This window comes from Protopterus annectens, chromosome 8.part0, assembly GCF_019279795.1.
Source record: "Protopterus annectens isolate FY-2018-M chromosome 8.part0, PAN1.0, whole genome shotgun sequence".
Lineage (NCBI taxonomy): Eukaryota > Metazoa > Chordata > Ceratodontiformes > Protopteridae > Protopterus > Protopterus annectens.
In genome coordinates, this window is record NC_056741.1 from 1,246,873,274 (window position 1) to 1,246,892,842 (window position 19,569).

The 19,569-nt window shown below is 40.6% G+C and overlaps 1 protein-coding gene across 1 annotated transcript in view; it reads right to left on the reverse strand.

Annotated features, from left to right (window-relative positions):
• LOC122808455 (neural cell adhesion molecule 1-like) overlaps positions 1–19,569 on the reverse strand; it is a 261,490-nt gene that overhangs the window by 168,543 nt on the left and 73,378 nt on the right. The window contains exons 3-4 of the mRNA XM_044079415.1: positions 3,740–3,883; positions 1,539–1,676 (exon numbers count right to left, since the gene is read on the reverse strand). Coding sequence (XP_043935350.1) covers positions 1,539–1,676; positions 3,740–3,883 — 282 coding nt within the window. The remainder of the gene's footprint in view (positions 1–1,538; positions 1,677–3,739; positions 3,884–19,569) is intronic.

A 19,569-nucleotide genomic window follows, 5' to 3' on the forward strand; every position in this document is an offset into this window, starting at 1 on the left:
GTGTGCCTGCACGCGCACGCACACACACACATACACACACACACACACACACACGCACACACACACACACACACACACACACACACACACACACACACACACACACACACACACACTCATACACGCAATCTGGACATTCTGTGACAATCTGGACAGTGGAGAGGTATGCACACACCTATGGGAAATTTAGAGTATCCAATCCACCTACTGCATCTCTATTGAATGCGGGATGAAACTGGAGCACCTGAAGAAAACCCATGTGAAAACAGGGAGGACATAGAGACTCTGCAGCGAAGGCACCCAGTCAAGACTTGAACCAGAGAACCTCTTGCTGTGAGGTGGCAATACTACCTGCTGTGCACTGTGCTGCTGAACCTGTCTACAGGCATCAGTCTTTATTATTCTTTCTGCATAACATCTAAGATTCATAAGTGACATTATGTACATATTCATTGGTGATTGAAATGTCTGAGCTATGAGCTAAGCAAAGACTAATGTTTTGTAAGAACCAAAGGGCAAACTGTTGAAGATGAGGAAGTGACAACCTCTTATCAATATGTGTTTTACTTACAGACATTTTTGCTCGATTGTTTAGAAAATAGCAGAGTTTGCTGTGTCATCAAGTATCATTACACATAGTGCTATTAGTCTTTCAATTTGATTAATATAAATATACAATGAATAATAACTGATTAGCTTGTTTGAATAGGTTTTACATGAAGAGGCTTCCTCACAAATCCCAAGAAATTATAGTAACTCCAAGGTCATAAATTATTTTATGAATAAGGAGTGAGGTATGTGGATGGTCTGACGTAGTATGACTGTTCAGGAAAACGGATATAATCGTACCCTTTCTACTGTGGTAATGGTGGCCTCTGAGGCAGAACAGTTAGAAATTAATGATGTTAGAATGTTGTGGAGGGATGGAGGAAGAGGCAAAGTTATCCATGGAAACACTGTGTATTTATGATTATACGTAAGAATATGGTGTGTTCATGGGTGGTAGGTTGCATACCATACTCTATATGATATAATATATATATATATATATATATATATATATATATATATATATATACATATATATATATATATATATATATATATATATATATATATATATATATATATATATATATATATATATATATATATATATATATATATATATATATATATACATATATATATATATATATATATATATATATATATATATATATATATTTTTTTTTGTATATGATATATACCATATATCAGGATTATTAGAGACAGCAGCATCTGGATGGCTGACATTTAGTAAAGTCAAATAGGACAAAATGAATTTGAATCTCTCTCTTTTACAGATATGTATTATGTCACTTACTTTGTGTCTGTAAAAACTCAGGGCACTCTGCTGGCAAGCAAATAAAAGACATGAAATGCACCTTTTATACAGCAGTTACAGAATTGAAACATTAATAAAAAAATAATCGAAGGCATTTTACAGATAAAAAAGTATAACAAATGGAGTAGTGCTTAAGGAAGATACCACTTACAATTAACCACTACAGATATGTCCCTAAACTCCACTTCATTCCTGTCTGGAATTCTAGCTTCACATCTATAGGTTCCGCCATCAGATCTATGAATGGACTGGATTTTGAGGTAGTGGTTTGGAAGCAAAGAGAAGCGATCTGGTAAAAAAAAAAAAGTGTCAGGAAAATCCTTGGCCACAGCACAGCAGGTCACACTATCACATACACATGCTCATTGCATTCTAATATAGCTAATAGATTAGTAAATAACATAAAATAAAAGTGACTGGAGTGTTCTTTTTAAAAATGAAAGCAACCACGTAATTTGGAAATAGCTTTATATTCATAAGTGTATTCTTGAAAATGCATTTACATAGTGTTTTGAATTATTAATCTATTTACAAAGACATCCTGGTGTTCAAATGCAACTGAGTTATGAAAACTTTGTTACTTTGTTGATAAACTGGTGTGAAAATGCAACTTAGTTTATAACAAGACCGAGATAAATTAATTAGGAACAATGTAGTGAATGCCTTGTATACTTAGCATTCACTGATTACATCATTACAAATGAAAATAAATGCACAATCGGAACAGTTAATTTTTAAAGCATTTATCTGTCCATGCATGTAGGACATAATGTCAAATTATATCATTCTCTATTTAAAGTAGGTATCACTCTTCTTACAGCATTTAATGTCGGTGCTTTATGTACATTCACATTGTCAGATGTTCCTTCTGTTTAAAACACAAACCATTACTATACAGAAGCATTCCTGGATAACTAAGACTCTTTACTTCCTCTGTTTGCTCCCCAGTATGACTTTCCTGTTTGCCATCAGTTTTGTTTTATTGGCATTACTTTATCTAACATCTTTATAATCTCCGTTAGGTATTTGACCTGCCTGAGCATTATTGCTTGTAAAGTTAAGAGCAGAAATTATTTGCGTAACCAATAGCAGCATGTAATCTCCTACTTTTTCTTGGAATGTCTGCAATTACTTCTTCCAATCCCCTAAAAGGTCATCAATATAAATAATAAACAGTAGGCTAATGAGCATTACTGCTTTACTCATTCTTTGGTTACTATTTCTTGAGTGATATGACCCTTTCTGGAGATCTTCACTTGACCACGTAGATGAATAAAAAGCAGAAATTACACTGACTAAGTTACATGGAAAACCCTCTTTGCCTCATTACTCCTTACAATTTACCTGTTAACATTATCAAAGACTGACATCAAGTTTACCACTAGTACGTATATCTTTTGAGACCCTAAATAAGCAAATGGAGATTAATTAGGGGATGTTGTTTTAAATAATATTTTAATTGCATGAATACCACAAATGTAAACATATTCAGATATTTATTAAAGTCATGGGTCTGTGGGATTATTATTATGGTTACATAGTAGCTACTTTCTTTAATCCTTGTTGTTATGAAATTATTCAATTCTGCTTTGTTGGTGTACATTACTGGGTTCCGTAATAATTCTGTGCTTGTATATAGCTGTTTTCACTAGTCTTTTAAATACAATCAGTGCAAACCATAGTAATAAACCGCAGTACCACATTTTCTGTTCATAGAACATGTGGAGTCTGTGCTATTTTTGTTGAATAACACATCTGTGACATGAACAATTAAACTCTTCTCTGCCATTGTTTAATGCACCATCCCGTCATCCCTATCCATACCTTTTCATCCTAATTTATCAGCCATACAAGCTGACTACACTTACTCAAATTCCTTATCTGTCATATATTAACTGACCTGTTTTCATTGTCATTTATTCATTCATTTCTGCTCAAAACTTTATTCAAAGAAAATCCCCCATTTCCCTTCAGTCACACAACCCCCACCTGAAATCCTGATTAATTAATGCACAAAGCAACAATTAACTGAATTTGGTAATTTATATCAGCTCTCGCCACAAGGTCTTAAACTTTCTAACTATAAAATACTTCTATGACAACAACTTTTGTAACTTATTGTGCAACTAATTCTTCTGTTTTTTGTCTTGAGCTGAGCCTGAAAATGATCTACCTGGTTCAGAGCTCTATTCCTGTTAAATTAAAAATAAATAAATAAATACAACCTCCTAAAGTAACTATCACTTTATAAAAATGCAGTGACACTGTATAATAGATATTTAGCCTGAAAGGTGTACTAAACTAGTGTGCTTATGATATATCTTCAGGAGCATTATTCTCTTTTTAACATACCATCTCTATTTAAGGAGACATCTCGACCCTGGTATAGCCAGGTGACAACAGGTAGAGGAATTCCTTCCACGTCACATGACAGAACAGCAGTTGACCCCTCAAGAAATTCTTGATATGGTATTATATTGGAGAATGTTGGTCTTTCTGTTATAAAAAGCAGACTTTGATTAACAGTGGTCACAGAGAAGCAAAATGCAATTTCTAATACATAGGCTCTGTACTTTCAACATTCCAGAATGAGGCAAATAACATAATGGTAGACAATAAAAGATATGGTCTTTTGGCAGGCAGAGTAAAGTCAAAATGTTTTTAATTTGGGTTATCACTGACGTTATACCTAAAGGTACCAAAATGTGATAAGCAGGTAATCTTCTGTGTGCAGAATAGAAGATTTGGTTTATTTATGTATTGGCATTGTTGCTCTTTGTTAACCAGTTTGACATAATAGACATAAATGTTTGTCTTCAGAGGTAATTTGTGATTTCTGGTCCATACAGATGACTTTGATCCTTTTTTTCCCCTCAAGTTTGAGCCCCGGTGCCTACCTGTATATTGTATGCTTCTGAACAAAGGTTGTTTAATGCAGAGGTAATGTAAATTTCTGGGGTATCTATTTGAAATGACAAGACCAGCTAGACTGAGTACAGAAACTTGTAGACTGAATGATCAAAAAAACAGACTTAGATACAAGTCCAAGATATCCATTTCACGGAATATTCCCTTTTATGCAAGGTATGGCAATCTCAGAGTTGCTATTATTATTTTATTATTATGTTATTTATTTTATATTTATTGACCAGGTTTGCCCAGCTGAGCTGATAGCTTTTTTTTCTGCAGGGGCCTTGGGAGAAAAGCTGCACAAATTTGCAATATAATTGTAAATGAAAATATTATTATAAACAAAACATTTACATTTTCAAGTTGGAACAGTAAAAAGAATAAAAATTTACAGAGTTTAACTTGATATTTAACTTAAGATATGTGCAGAAACAGTATACAAAGTTTGTAAGTACAGCCAAGGTAGTTACAGTTAGTGAAGATTATACAGGTAGTATATAAGTAGAAGTATATGTCAGATAGAGTGACAGGCAATTACCTAGACAAGACAACTAAGACAGATGACACATAACAGAAGTGAAAAATGATGGCAGACAGTAAGCTAAGTTGGACTGGAAGACAGTTTATGGAGGGTGAGTGCAGTGACATGACCAGCAACTTTGTAGGTAGTTTTTGGTGACTGATTTAAATTCTTTGAATTGTTTAAGTGATCTAATTTCCAATGGGAGTGTGTTCCAAGAAATGGTAGGGTAGTAGCTGTAGATGTTTTGATCGAGTTTGCTATTAGGTTTTAGATTTGTAGTAAGTCTTGGTCTGCATTTCAGAGAGTCCTAGAAGGAGTGTAGAAGGAGATTAGAGGAACAAGCTAGGGCAGAAAGATGGTTGGAACAAGACAGAGAGGAGAAGTTATATATAAGTTTGGTGGCTGGTGGGGGGTCTTGCCTCCCACAATGAGGGGTGCAGAGGGGCTTGTTCTCTACAAAAAAGAAGTTTAAAGGAGAAGAGCAATGTTCGAGAGTCACACTTCTGCATTTGCAATCCTGTTTTTTTTTTTCAGTCTAATGGCACTTGTCATTTTGAGTATCAACATTTCAGTAGCTAGCCAAATTTGAGTTCATGCACTTAACTTTGTTCAGGTAGGCATTGGGACTCAAACGTAAAAGAAAAACAGAAAATTATTTTAAATATTATTGTTATTTAATGCAGAGCTAGAATACTGTTCAGTCCATCCTACCCGTTCAGATTCACCCACAACTTTTAATAAAGCAGTTTTATAATATACACAGATAAGGTTACTCAGTAATTTTTATGTAGCCATATTATGAACATGCGCACATTAAGTTAAAATGATCATAACATAGTCAATGGAATGGGCCATGTGGGCTGATTTTCACTAACAATTTAGTTGCAGCATAAAATAAAACAAACTATAGTATGTTAAAGGTATACTTTGATTATTCAAGATGTGATTTTGACCTTAGAGTTATTTGTCAGGACATTATAGTGACCATAATGTAGTTGTGCTATAGCATTTATACATTAACATGAGGTCTCTGCAAATAGAGATGATTTGAAAGTTTTTACAAAAAGGTAGAAGCTGTGCAGTGCTGAATTCCAGAATTTAGACCCGGGTTTAGTTAATTTCCTAGAAATGCGTGGCAGGGAGAGAAATTGAGTGTCCATTTGCTAAAGATGTGTTCTACTCAATAAGCAGTATATGTGAAAATTTAATATTAACACAGGTCAGTGAAACTTGACTTGTCCAAGTTTAGTAGCTTTTACATTAAAATAATAATATGGAGTGTTTTGTTTTTGTATTTATTTTTTATGACCTGCTTTACTGAATCAAATAAACACCCACCCCAGGATTCACTAACCTTTAGTGTAAGACTAAGTTAGTCTTACACGGAAACTGCAGTCTAAGAGTAAGACGGCAGCGCGCCCTGCATATTCATGAGGGTGTGCTGCTTCAGCTCTAAGGCTAACACGGAGAGCGCACGAGTGCAGGGGGCATGTCGAACTGCCGAGCAGTCCAAAAATCCATGCCCCTGCAAGTCTCTCAATCGAGAAATGTCAACTTACATGAGCAAGTCCACTCAAATGTGTACATATCCAACACTACACTCCCCACATTCTAAACCCCTGCACAATTATAAAATGTAAAACGTTTATTATTTTTTTTTAATATTCCCGATATAGCTGCCCGTATTTGTGCGCGTTTGCGCGGGTTTACCCATTGCTTAGCTACAGTTAGCAGCATAGACACCGAAGAGGATAACAAGAAAAAAATATACAAATTAAGGAAAATAGCGATAGCGCAGTGGGAGAGCTTTCGCACAAAGAGGAGGCATTCCATGTTCGAGTCCCACCACTCCTCCTTCTATCTTCAGTAAGAAATCTGTATATAAAAATAATTCCTGACATTTAAAATTGAAATTTTTGTAAAAAGCATTGAAATGGATTATGTAGTAGTGAATGAATTATATATATATATATATATATATATATATATATATATATATATATATATATATATATATATATATATAAGAATGTGAAATGGTTATCCATACTGATGGATGCATAAGTAACGTATCTTAAGCAATGTGAAACACTGCTAAGCAAAGTTAACCAGTATTAAGCATATTTAAATGTAATTGCTCGTAGCTGAGCACTGCGTTAACTAGCGCAAATGTTTTGCACGTAGGTGCACATTGCGCCAACTAGCGCAAACAGAGCATGGTTTGTGTGATGTTGTGCATCGCGCCAACTTGCGAAATGTGATTGCATGAAGCTGCGCACCGCACAAACCAGCGCAATGTTGAGCAATGTCGAGCAACGTCGAGCAATGTCGGGCAAAGCTGAACACAGCCACACCTCCTAGCTGGTCTGGCTAGTAGTAAAATCCAAAGCAATGACAGGGCTCAAACCCGGGATGCTGTGCACCATAATCACAGTACTAAACCACTAAGCCATGACAGCATTTCACGACCATGCACTTTCTACACACATACATATCAATGGAAGTTTACCCATTGCTAAGCAGGTGTGCTTTCAGCTGAGTTTTTTCAAAACCGGCCAATCACAGATAAGTGCAGGAAATGAGGCATATTTAAGCTCCATAGGTGGGAATACTTGCCATAACTGGTTGTAGCTCCCATCTGCAGTCAGCATGGCCGGTGTTGGAGAGGGCTCTCGATTTCGAGCGCAACGTTAGGGCATTGAGGAGTCAAAAGTAATGGTTTGGCTCCTCATCCATAATCATGAGGAGAGACTCCTGCAGGGCCAGTTCCAGGGCACCCAATACAAAGCAGAAGCCTAGAACCATCTAGCTCATGTTCTCACCAGTGCCACAGGCATCCCTCGGACTGGTGAGCAGGTCAGACACCACTACTCAGACCTGAAGAGACGCAAGGAGGACCGACTGAACCAGTGGCTACAGGAGGCCCATGGGATGGAAAATGCCCCACTACTGAGTAGGTAGCCATTGAATGAAGTATGTAAGAATTGCTATTGTAGTCTATATTATGGATAGGTATGTCTCAATATCACTTCATTTACTTCACAGCTGCATGTGTCTGTGCTGTGAATCAGCAAGCCTATGCAGATAGGCTGCTAAGGCTGCGCCACCAGGCAGGTTAGTAATTATTCTGCATGTATTGTTATATAAAATAAGTGAGAGAGCCTGAAAAAAGTGTTGTAGCCCAATAATAAAGGTATAATAAGTCTTGAATAACTTCTCTGCATGTACTGTTATATAAAATAAGTGAGAGAGCCTGAAAAAGAGTGTTGTAACCCATTAATAAAGGTACAATAATTCTTGAATAATTTCTCTGCATGTACTGTTATATAAAATAAGTGAGAGAGCCTGAAAAAGAGCATTGTAACCCATTAATAAAGGTATAATAAGTCTTGAATAAGTTTTCTGCATGCACTGTTATATCAAATAAATGAGAGATCCTCTTGAAAAGTGTGTTATGTAATTAATAAAGGTATAATTCCTGGAGTGTGCCCATGTCACTTTCTTTGATATGTTGATGTACTCTTGCATTATAAAAATAGTACTGTTGTATTAAGCGCTGTCAACCCACACTTGGGTAGGCCCATATAAAGTGGATGAAGGGAGTGCCAGTAGCTGTTAAGCATATATAAAGTCCTCAACTGTTGGTTCATGGCCGACATGTACAGGTTAATCTGGCACATGAGTAGCTTGTTATTGTGTTCCCCAGAAATGTCAGTGTGCTGCTAGAAATGTAGGGGGCTGTTAAAATATGACTGATAATGTCACCTGAACACATCTAGATATGTAGATATATAAATATAATATATAAATACGTAGCAGTAACATCTGCATCCTGGACAGTTTGTATGTCAGATACAGGTCAGGTATATAAAGAACTAGCAAAACCCATTTCACAATTTAACGGACATTGCCTATTGTAATAATACATGTAGGGGATATATACCTGCAGTCAATAGGAATGTAGTGTAAACTATAAGTATATATAAGTTGTTAATGGAGGTATCTTTTTACACCCTACTGTATGTGCATAAACAATGCAATTCCACACCTCAATGGGTATGTCTAATCTCAAAACATTTGTTGGGATATATGTCCTATTGGTTTATAAATATCTGCATTTACTTTGATGCATATGCCCTGTTCAAATACCACGGTCTTGGTGGCCTGTTGCCACCAACTAATCCTGCATGCTGTTGGAATGTCCACTGTTGTTCTATATATGCATGTGTTATGCTTGCTGTTCTACTGTTGGAACTCTGGTGTGTTGGGTTAATGGGAATACTACTGCATGCTGTTACAACTAATTTGGAATGCTGTTGGCTGTTACCAACCCATATTGTCATTAAATCCTCCTAAACATAGAATGTATGGGAAGGCCAGTCCCAGCAGACCCACCTGTCCCACCTCAGCTGGCAATGGCACCTGGCACCAGCAGGTCTGGTGCCCAGCCCGGGACCTCCTCCTCCATTGGGCCTGTACCACCTTTGGGTGGAAGTGCTGCAGGGGATGGGGCTCGTTCCCCTCGTGCAAGTGTGGGCGGAGGAGGGCCACCTCTCACCCTCTGAATGGTTTGGGCTGTGGTGCGTAGAGAGATCGAGCGTTTTGTCACTGATCCTCTATGCCAGCTTGAGGCACGAATGGTGTGACTCATGAGTGAGCCTGCCCCTCCTACACAGCCCCCAGCACAGCCACCCTCTGGGCTGTGAAGGTGCAGTGGTGACTGCCCATGGGTGGGGATCTCAGTTCCACTGTTGCCATCTGTGGGCTCATGGGCTTGCGGTTTCCAAACACCCTTCCCCGTCAATGTTGTTCACCCCCCCACATGTGTCATATTCCATCCCTGTATGCATCTTGTTTGTCCTGTCTGTTTACCTCCCCAACCTACCTCCCCAAATATACCTACATCGCCTACCTCACACTCCACTCTCACCTGGAAAAAAAAAAAAGGGCAATCTGCTCCAAAAAAAAAAAGGATGCCCCATACATAGCTGCCCATTTTGCACACATGTCTGCTGGACATATAAAATGTAATTTAATTGGCAGTACAACATACTTTGTTGTCCTCACCCCTCTCTCAGGGGTCGAAGGTTTCATATTTCCCCTCCAAAATTATTGCATATGCACAGCTGTTGCTGTAAAAGAAATGGGCAGCTATGGTCCTTTCATACATCTGTCCTGCACATCCTGAGCTGTTTTCTCTACTGTCTTTCCCTCTTTGTGCCCTTTTTTCACCACTTTCCCATCTCCCCATTTTCTTTTCTTTCAAAGAAATGAGCGCGAGTGTTAGCAGGAGTAAGCACTTTTAAGCAGTAGTTAGCGGGTTTGCGCGAGTGTGCGCTTGTGTGTCCTTAGCTAAGTATTGCTAAGCTTCACGCAAACCCGCGCAAACCCGCTTACAACTGCTTTAAAGTGCCTTAGTCACCCTGCATGTGAGGGCCCTTGTTCTGCTCAGCAGCAAAATAAAACACCTCTGTCAGTCTCGAACCCCGCACGTCAGACACACTAGACTGCATGAAGTACCACTAAGCCACGGTAGATATACAGCAGGTTGTTGCTGAAATGGAGATCTCATGCATCAGAATGAGTAAATGTAAAGGAAAAATAGTAATGCCATAACACAAAACCTGTTCTGTGGAACTTTACCAGCAGTTGTTGTAGAATTGCATTACATGACTGTGATAAGAGGACCAGCCATTCTAGCAGGAAATAATGTTACATCAGCACTTTACAACCCCCACACAGTATCATAGCAGAACAAACAGTGGCATATCTGATTAGGGCAGAGGACATACATCCCAACTGTGACTACATTTCAGGGATGTCCCTGATTTTGAAACATATGTTAGCTGTGTCCCTCTGAATCCCCTGAAAAGTACTGACGTTAGGCAGAAAGGTGGGGTATTACACCTAATGAATAATGACAATATGTAGGAGTTACACACCGCTTGTACTTCAGAAAAGGTGTAGTAATCCATATGCACTGGTTCTCTCAAAGTTTCCACTTACTGTCTTTAATATTTTGAAGGTGTACCTCACTTTTACCTACCTTTACCTCACTCTGTTCAAATATGTACCTGAGTGTTTCAGAGGTCTGGCTGAGGCAGAAACACACAGGCATATCAGCTTTTCTGCTGTTACACACTGTGCAAATAGCTTTGGAAGGAGTTCCACAAGCATACCCTTATGTAGGAGTACAACACTGAAATACCAAATGTAGCCATGTACTGGTAGCAAACAACTGTAACAATGCCATTGTACCAGTGCTAAAAAGACCTGTGTGTTGCACAGACAGAGAATAACAGCCTAATGTCTGGCTACCATCTGGATAGGTCCACAGTTGGGAGCTATGCAGACAGACTACTTATCTTGCTAAACTAACAGGTACACAGCAACCCTTTAAGTCCAGCAAGATAACATTCACACAATAATACATAATGCTCTCTGTATGTCTGCATCCCTTCCCAAATGTACAATATACCTGTGTGTTCAGGGTCTACCAAGGATGTAGGTAGGCATACTCAGTACTGGAAATGTCCAGTTTTCTTGAGCATCCTTTGCTAATGTCAACAATAAAAAGCACAAACTGTGCAGAAGTGAGTACATTAATATTCACAGTATAGCAGTTCACAAACAGTTCATGTGCCAAATGAATACATCTCAATAACTACTTTTGTATGGCAGTTAATTGTATAAGCAGAAAAGAAACTACATACTCCCATGAATCTTGTGTTAGCATTTGTAGGGGTGAGTACAATTCTACACTGACAACTGTGTACTGGAAGTGGCAACATTCAGGTCAGAGTACAACATTTAATTAATGGGCTACATCCATAGCTTCAGATATAAGAACTATACCAACATTCTGACTTAAACAACGGTGTCCACAGCAAACAAGCATGGGCCCCACTTTGGAAAGCTGAAAGGGCTATGCCTACCTGACTTAGCAATTTATAGCATTGGGTTGCTATGACAGTGAGTACTGCAATTACCATGCAGCAGGCTGCATGCAATTACTAAATGGTGGCCACCAATTATGCACATGTGCAGATACCTATAAAAGTAGGCTGTACTTGCTGCCCACACACGCAATCATTCCATTGCAGATAATGAGAGAGAGAGAGAGAGAGACATACAGAGACAGAGAGAGAGAGAGAGAGAGAGAGACACACACACCCACATCAGCAGAAAAAAAAAGCCAAAGAAACAGGGAACGTAATACTACCAACACATACAAAGGAAAGGTATGTAACAGATATGTATTTACTGGCATGTAGTAGATGTTTTTGAAGAGTACTCTACATACTTTGAAACTTCAATATGTGGCAGCAGTATGTATCTATGCACAGATGCCCTGCATAACTACTGCCATTGACAAATCAGTGTGCAGCTGTGTGCAGTGGGACATAACTGTGACATATGTAGCTCAGCATTAAATGTCAAACATCTGATCCATGTTATCTGTGTTCTATACAGTAGTGTGGACAATGGCTGTTTGGGGAGTAGTGCATACAGCTATATAAACATGGATGTGACAGAGTAACACATGCATGATACTCATATTAATGTGTAGCTTAGCATTGGCAACTGCTGTACCAGGCTAGTATGCTAATCTAGCATTTGCAGCTATATATACACCCTCTAATATTACTGTGGGCTCACATGTGACATCTGTTCATGTTGCAGCAAGGCCAACAGGTCAGGCGTGAGGTCCAGGGACTTACAACAGTGTGAACCTTGTGTGTGTACGGCACACACATATGGAGAAATATATCTGTGTCAGATATATTAACATCTGTACATGTGCATAGAGCAAGGGACATACTGCAACTGTTTGTGAAGGGTGGACATATATTTGTTCATGAAGGTTGTTATGTGCATATTTGTATGTAGGTTGGAATATGACATGTGGTGGTTAAACACTGTGGGTGTGATTTGTTAGGTTTGCAGTGTTGCAGCCAGTGAAGCCTGCTAAAGCTACATGGGCTGAGAACACCTTCAATGCATTTCACACAAGACTGTGCAATATTATTACATAACTGTATACCGCACATCCTTTGCATAATTGTTATTCCCGCCATGAAAGGTGGACTGTATATGTGCCTATATGTATATCTATATGTACACCAATGGATGTTTATATGTATGTGTGTGTGTATATATATATATATATATATATATATAGAGAGAGAGAGAGAGAGACAGAGTCATATTTACTGCGACAGATGCCTGGTGACAAAGCCATGGCCTCAAGCTCAATGTCAAAAATGCATTGGGCATCCCTTTTGGTAAAAACTCTGTACCCATGAACTACCACATAGGTGGTAGTCTACTTAACACCAAAAGTGTGATAAGAGACCATGGGACACAGGTGGACAGTAGTCTCCCCTTTGATAATCACAGTGCCACACTAGTCATGTAATCTGTATACGTGGCACACCTCATCACAAAAGGTGTGTCATCCAGGGAAAAAGAGGTCAGTGTTCCTTTCTACTCATCACTCATAAAACCCATTATAGAGTACAATGCCCCTTTTGGTATAAGACATCTACAGCAACTGGAAAGGCTGCAGACATACCTCACAAAGAGTATTACCAGCCTCAAACAGATGCCCTATGCAGACCATCTCACAAAACCACAGCTACACTGTGTCGCATATCGCCTTCCCAAAGGTGAACTCTGCCTAACATACAAAGCTATGTCAAACCCAGAGCTGTTGGACATGCTCCATGTAAACAGATCTCAATCCTTAGGAGCTACACACTCTAGGGACCTAAACCTTGTCAACTCAATAAACAGAACATGCTAGAGGGATAGATTCCTATCTCAGAGACATCTCCTACTCTGAAACAAACTACCTATCACTAGCAAACAAAGCTCCTCATTAGCACTCAACATTAATAATTTTGATGATTGGATGGGAGATAGGAAATACACCCTGGGAATCACCTCTGTGGCTCTGCTTGACAGGGGCACATGAAATTAAATTACTTGGGTGGCAAAGGCCAGGGTACCCTCTGGCTAGGCTTCTATAGGCCCTAGGGCCAATAGCCTATTACCTACCTATGAACCGATACACACCCACATGTACTTGTTGCAATAATTGCTATGTGAGGTTGACTGAGTGTTATGGTGAAAGTGTTGGTGAATGTGTCAAAGTTGTGTATATGTGGGATAGCTTAGTTGGGAAACTGTTTCTGTCATGGTATTTTGTGTCCTAGCTCTGATCCCAGCAAAAGATGTGTATGCTATTGCTAGGCAGAAAAAGCAGTATGGCATATGGTCTGACGTAGTCCCTTGGTTTTAACTGGGGTGTGCCATTGGAGGCTAAAGCAGTACATGTATGCTTATTGATTGGTGCTGCTGGTGAATCCAAATCCTGTATGAACTGTAGTACTACCTGAAGCTGTAGGCCTAAACAGCACAGTGTGGTGTATGTCCACAGTGCTTGGAACTGCTGTTTTGTGTGTTCCCTGTAGTCCTCACAGATTACATACCTCAGGCATAAAGTTTTGTAAGTACTGACACACAGTACTGTATGTAGGTTGTAGTGTGTGGCAAACAAGACAGCATACAGTGCTGGTATATGACATGTGGTGGTTAAATGCTGTGGGTGTGAAGTTCATCTGGGTTGCCATACCTTTGTGTCTTGTATGTATGTCTGATGTGTGTGTGGGTATGCCTGTAACATGCCCTTGGTCATATGTGTGTTACAGGATATAAGTGTGTATCTAGCAACATGTATAGTCTAGTACAGCAGTATGCGACCTATATTCACAAATGTGCACATATATTAGGCAGGGGTTTGCCATCAACAACTAGTGTGGCATACTGGTAATACTGTAACTGGACATTACAATCATTGCAATGGATGACATATTTCTTTATGCATTAGCTTGATATATACCTCCTGTGGCTAGGTGGTGCATTGTGTTGCATACAGTGTGCCATGTACTGTTGTATAGTCTTACACAGTGGTTTCTATTTGTTGCTGTGCAGAACATGGTTTAATATATAGAGCATGCCAGGTACTGTCAGGCAGTTGTGGGTTGAGCACTGATATGTTGTAATGAAAGCATGTGTCCTCTGACAGCCAGTAGGTTGCTATATATGGCAGTTCAGTGATATCTGTACTGTAGAATGTTAACTGTGCCACATGACTTGCTCACACATATTGTTTCATTGTCTGCCAGGGTTCATGGCCCACCATCGCAACCCAAGCTGTAGTCCTGCTGAGGATGACGTCATAACAACCAGTCTGGTTCAGCACTACAGACTGCTTTTCTCAAGAACCAGCCAAAACCAGCATGAGCGGACTGCACTGTGGCAAGATGTTGTCCGTAGGATAAATGACATAGGCATGCATAACCGGACATATGAGCAGGTACGCCATCACTGCAGTGATTTAGTTAGACATGTCCGGCAGTGTGCGTCTGATGTCTGTAGACAACAGCTTGCCACAGGTGGTGGGTTACCATCCACCCCCCCTCACCAGAGTGGAGGAGCTGCTCCTGTGCCTGGTGGCTCCTGGCCAACAACAACAACAGCAGACATGTATCATCATGGAGCCCGGAGCCACCCAGCAAGTTCACACGGAGAGTGCAGGTAACATGGCATATCTGTAGACTAATGTTACCTCTATTGGTAGATCATGCATATGCGAGATTTGTACTGTGTAGTTAGAAGATGTGGAGCCTGTTGTTGTGCAATACTGATAATGTGAAACATAATCTCTAGGCCTGTGACTGTCAACTGTTGTACTACTGTAAGATTGCAAACCCACAGTAGCAATGCCACAGTTGTTGCCACTGACAAACTGTCTCATATCCTTGTAAGTCCCTCTGGTGTGACAGCAAGGCAGCAGACCCATGCTGGTAAGTGTGGTCTACATTTAATATTACAAATAAAATGTGCATGTCATAGGTGAGGTGTAGGCCATGTGCACATGTAACACACCTACGCATAATGCATGCTGTGCATGTTTGCTGTGAGACTATGCACATCTCAGTAACTTGAGTAGCTGCCTCAAACACATGCAATACACAGAGCATCCCAAACAATTGTGGCTACACTGTAGTGGACATTGGATAGGCAGAGTTGATACACATGCACACAACATACACAACTTTGTCATATGCAGTACATGTTAATATGCTACACATGGCGTATTCAGACACCTGCTGTAAGGTCACACTCCGGTATCCCAAATGTCATCCACACAGCACACATAATATACTTGAGTGGTAGAGGCCTATCATGGGGTGGTGTGACACTCTTCAACACACAACACATTCATGTTAGGCAATGCTCCCTATTGGGCACCTTACAAACCCATGTAACAACTGGTTGTGAAATGGTGAATGTAGCCATGGTACTGCAGTTCAGGTACAGCATGATAGGTGCCGGTCTGGCACACATTAGTAGCCTTGAGTGACCACATGATGCTGCATGATAATGACTCATGGTACTACACTCCATCCAGTTACAGTAGCCACAGTACTACACATAGCATTCATTGCTATACACCTCAATGTTGTGTGTGTGCAAACATATACACCTATACAGAATATGCATAGCAATCACCATTTGCACAAAGTGACACATATATGTCTTGTAATGCTATTGAGTGTATAGGTCACATGACACACAGTGGGTATGTGTGATGTTTAATGCTACAGTTGTGTTGTAGCATGCCATGTCATGGCTGGCACTGGCATGTCCACAATGTGTTCTACATTCACCATAACTACTGTACAATGGCTATGTTGAGCAATAGTATTCCATCAGGTATACATGCACCACTGATCCTGTGTGTATACATAGCATGCATGAGCTAAACCTGTGTCCACAATTATCTGCTAAAGACACAGACACTCTAATCAGAAATGGACATCTATGTGACACACAGATACACATCCAGCCATGGTATGTATACCTATGAGTGATGGTGCACAGGACATTAAAGAGCTTTTAATACTTGCACAGTAATGTTCTGTCCATGTACACATTGTGTTCCAGGGTGAGGCCAATCACTGAACAACAACACACATGCATCAAAGACATGTATACTGTTATTAGCAAGGACTGTCTGCACTTGCACTGCATGCTGTTGAGCAACACATGTCCTGCATGCTGACGCATGTGATATGACTGTTTGGCTTGTGATACTGTACCCCACCATCAACCGCTATTGAGTATGTTCTGGATTGCTGGTGGTGTGTGTGTGTGTGTGTGTGTGTGTGTGTGTGTGTGTGTGTGTGTGTGTGTGTGTGTGTCTGCTTTAGTGCGGAGTGTATTTGTGTGCATGTGTGCATGTGTGCATGTGTTCATGTGTTCATGTGTGCATATGTGCATGTGTTCATGTGTGCATGTGTGCATGTGTGCATGTGTTCTGACATCATGTACAGGTCGTAAACTGTGTTTCCTGCCTTCCTCTCACAGGTGCTGAGGTTAGGCTGGTTCAGTGCAGCAGGGAACCTGATGTCACTGACACAAATAGTGATAATGAGGATAGGTGTGTTGAGGCACAGGCATGTTTGCCAGGGTCTGTCGTTGGGACACCAGTCAACAGTACACAAGTGTCCACCCCATCCATGCACACAGTCATATTGCCTATACATCCATCATCACCAATGCCCTTAGCTGAGGGACAGTGTATAGCTGGCAATGGCCAGGACAGTGTGGTATCTATGGCACATGCATCTGGACACAGCAGCCATAGCCAGATGTCTGGAACAGTACCACCTAGTCAGATGTCCAGGGGTTCTCGTCAGAGCACTGCTGGTCATCATGCCCCTGACAGACGTGCCACAGGTCTTACAACCTCATGCATGTTCCAGGCTGTCATGGAGGCACAGGCATGTATGTAACAGTACACCAGACAGGGACTAAGGGCACCACTTTAAATGACAGTATCCGTGACCTAGCAGGTGCCATTCGTAATTACACTGAGGTCATTGATAGACATTGGGGTGAGACATTAGATGTCCTCCGCAATGTCATGTCCATGTGTCAGGACAGTGTGGGGTGGTTGAGATATAGACGTGGATGTATGCCAGCAACATCAGCGGCTGGCAGTCGCTGCAGACATCTCTCAAGTCACAACCGCTCCCGTAGTGCCAGTACCAGCCACAGCAATGTTGGGGGTGGGCTGTCCATAGACCATCCTAGAAGACCATGTGCACATGGCTCTGGCCATTTCCAGCAGGGACCTGGGTCCAGTGTACATATGTCTACCTCTGAGGATAGTACCCAGTCTGGCTTAGTACCTGATACTGTCAGTAGCACCCCTGCCAGGCACAGGTACCGTATCCATGGCCAGAGATGGTGATCTGTAAAGCCTGGCAGGTACAGTCTGTGGCTGTCCCACAAATCCCCGTATATGACAGCCACATGGTGGAACTGTGTGCATGCAGACCCACACACAAATAAACTAGACACCTAGGGCTAACACATACCCGCACACATTACATCAACATTGGCCCATACCAGTGCTCTTGGCCCTCACAGACACACACACACACACACACACACACACACACACACACACACACACACACACACACACATATATGTCGATTGTATGGCTCAATGTAGGCCTCTGGCAAACCATCAACACACCCTGTGCATATGATGAAACCTGTGCCACCCACTGTCATCAGTAACATTGATGCAAGAACAGGCTAACATGGTGCTGATGCACAGGGTGACTTTATAGCAGTATAGCAATGTTAGCATGTTGTCAGCAGTAAAACTGTAATGATATCCTTGAAGGTGTAGCTGAGCAGGCATGATGCATTAAAGCTATAATTGTCAATGTAGTATTGTTTACACCAGTGTTAATTCCAATAATGTATTGTCCGCACATGTGCCACTTGGCTGATGTGTGTAGTATTGGCAGCATGTGTTAGAGAGTGGACAGTACGTGAGGGATGTGTGCAGCACAGATTTGCAAGTGTACATTGGTGAACAGGGTGGAGGTGCACTGTCTGCATGTACGTGCATAGTGGACACATGAGCAGGGTGACATGACCTGCATTACACAGTGTTAACACTCCACAATTTCTATTGGTAGCCAGTATGCATTGTACTACATACATTTTGGAACCTGAGTACACATGTGTGTATGACATGGTTTGACAATATGCTGTGGGGATACTGTTACTATCTGTCATTGGTTTGCATTCTGGTAGTATACATCACCTCAACAGCCTGACCATAAAAATTCATTAGGTGATGTCTTGACAACTGACACACAGATGTAGGACACACAGTAACATTTGGATCCTTCGGGTACTATACTATGCCAGTAACCAGTGTTATTCACCTGCACCCATTCCTGGGACCACCCCTGTTTGGCAAATAGCTCTCTTAGGTACAAGCATACACAGTAGGGATATGTCCGTCCAAGTTTAGAAATGCATACTGTGGGCTATAATGCATTCTCCAGATGACACACACATCCTCCACAAGGGTATCATACAGACAGATACCCATTGCAAACCCATGCTGTAAAGCTATAAGCCAGCTAAAGCACAGTCATCCACCTTCACAAAACATAGTATCCCCACAGCACCAATTGGGTATTAGTCCCCAACATGTTGAGCGTGTACCGATGTATACATACAGCCAAGTGTTATGTCATCTCTCCTTTGATAATCACATTTCTAAAGGTATTTGGAAATCCCCTCGGTGGATCACATAAGCAATAAGGGGTCCGCATGCATATCCACAAAGGTTGTTGTACACCTAT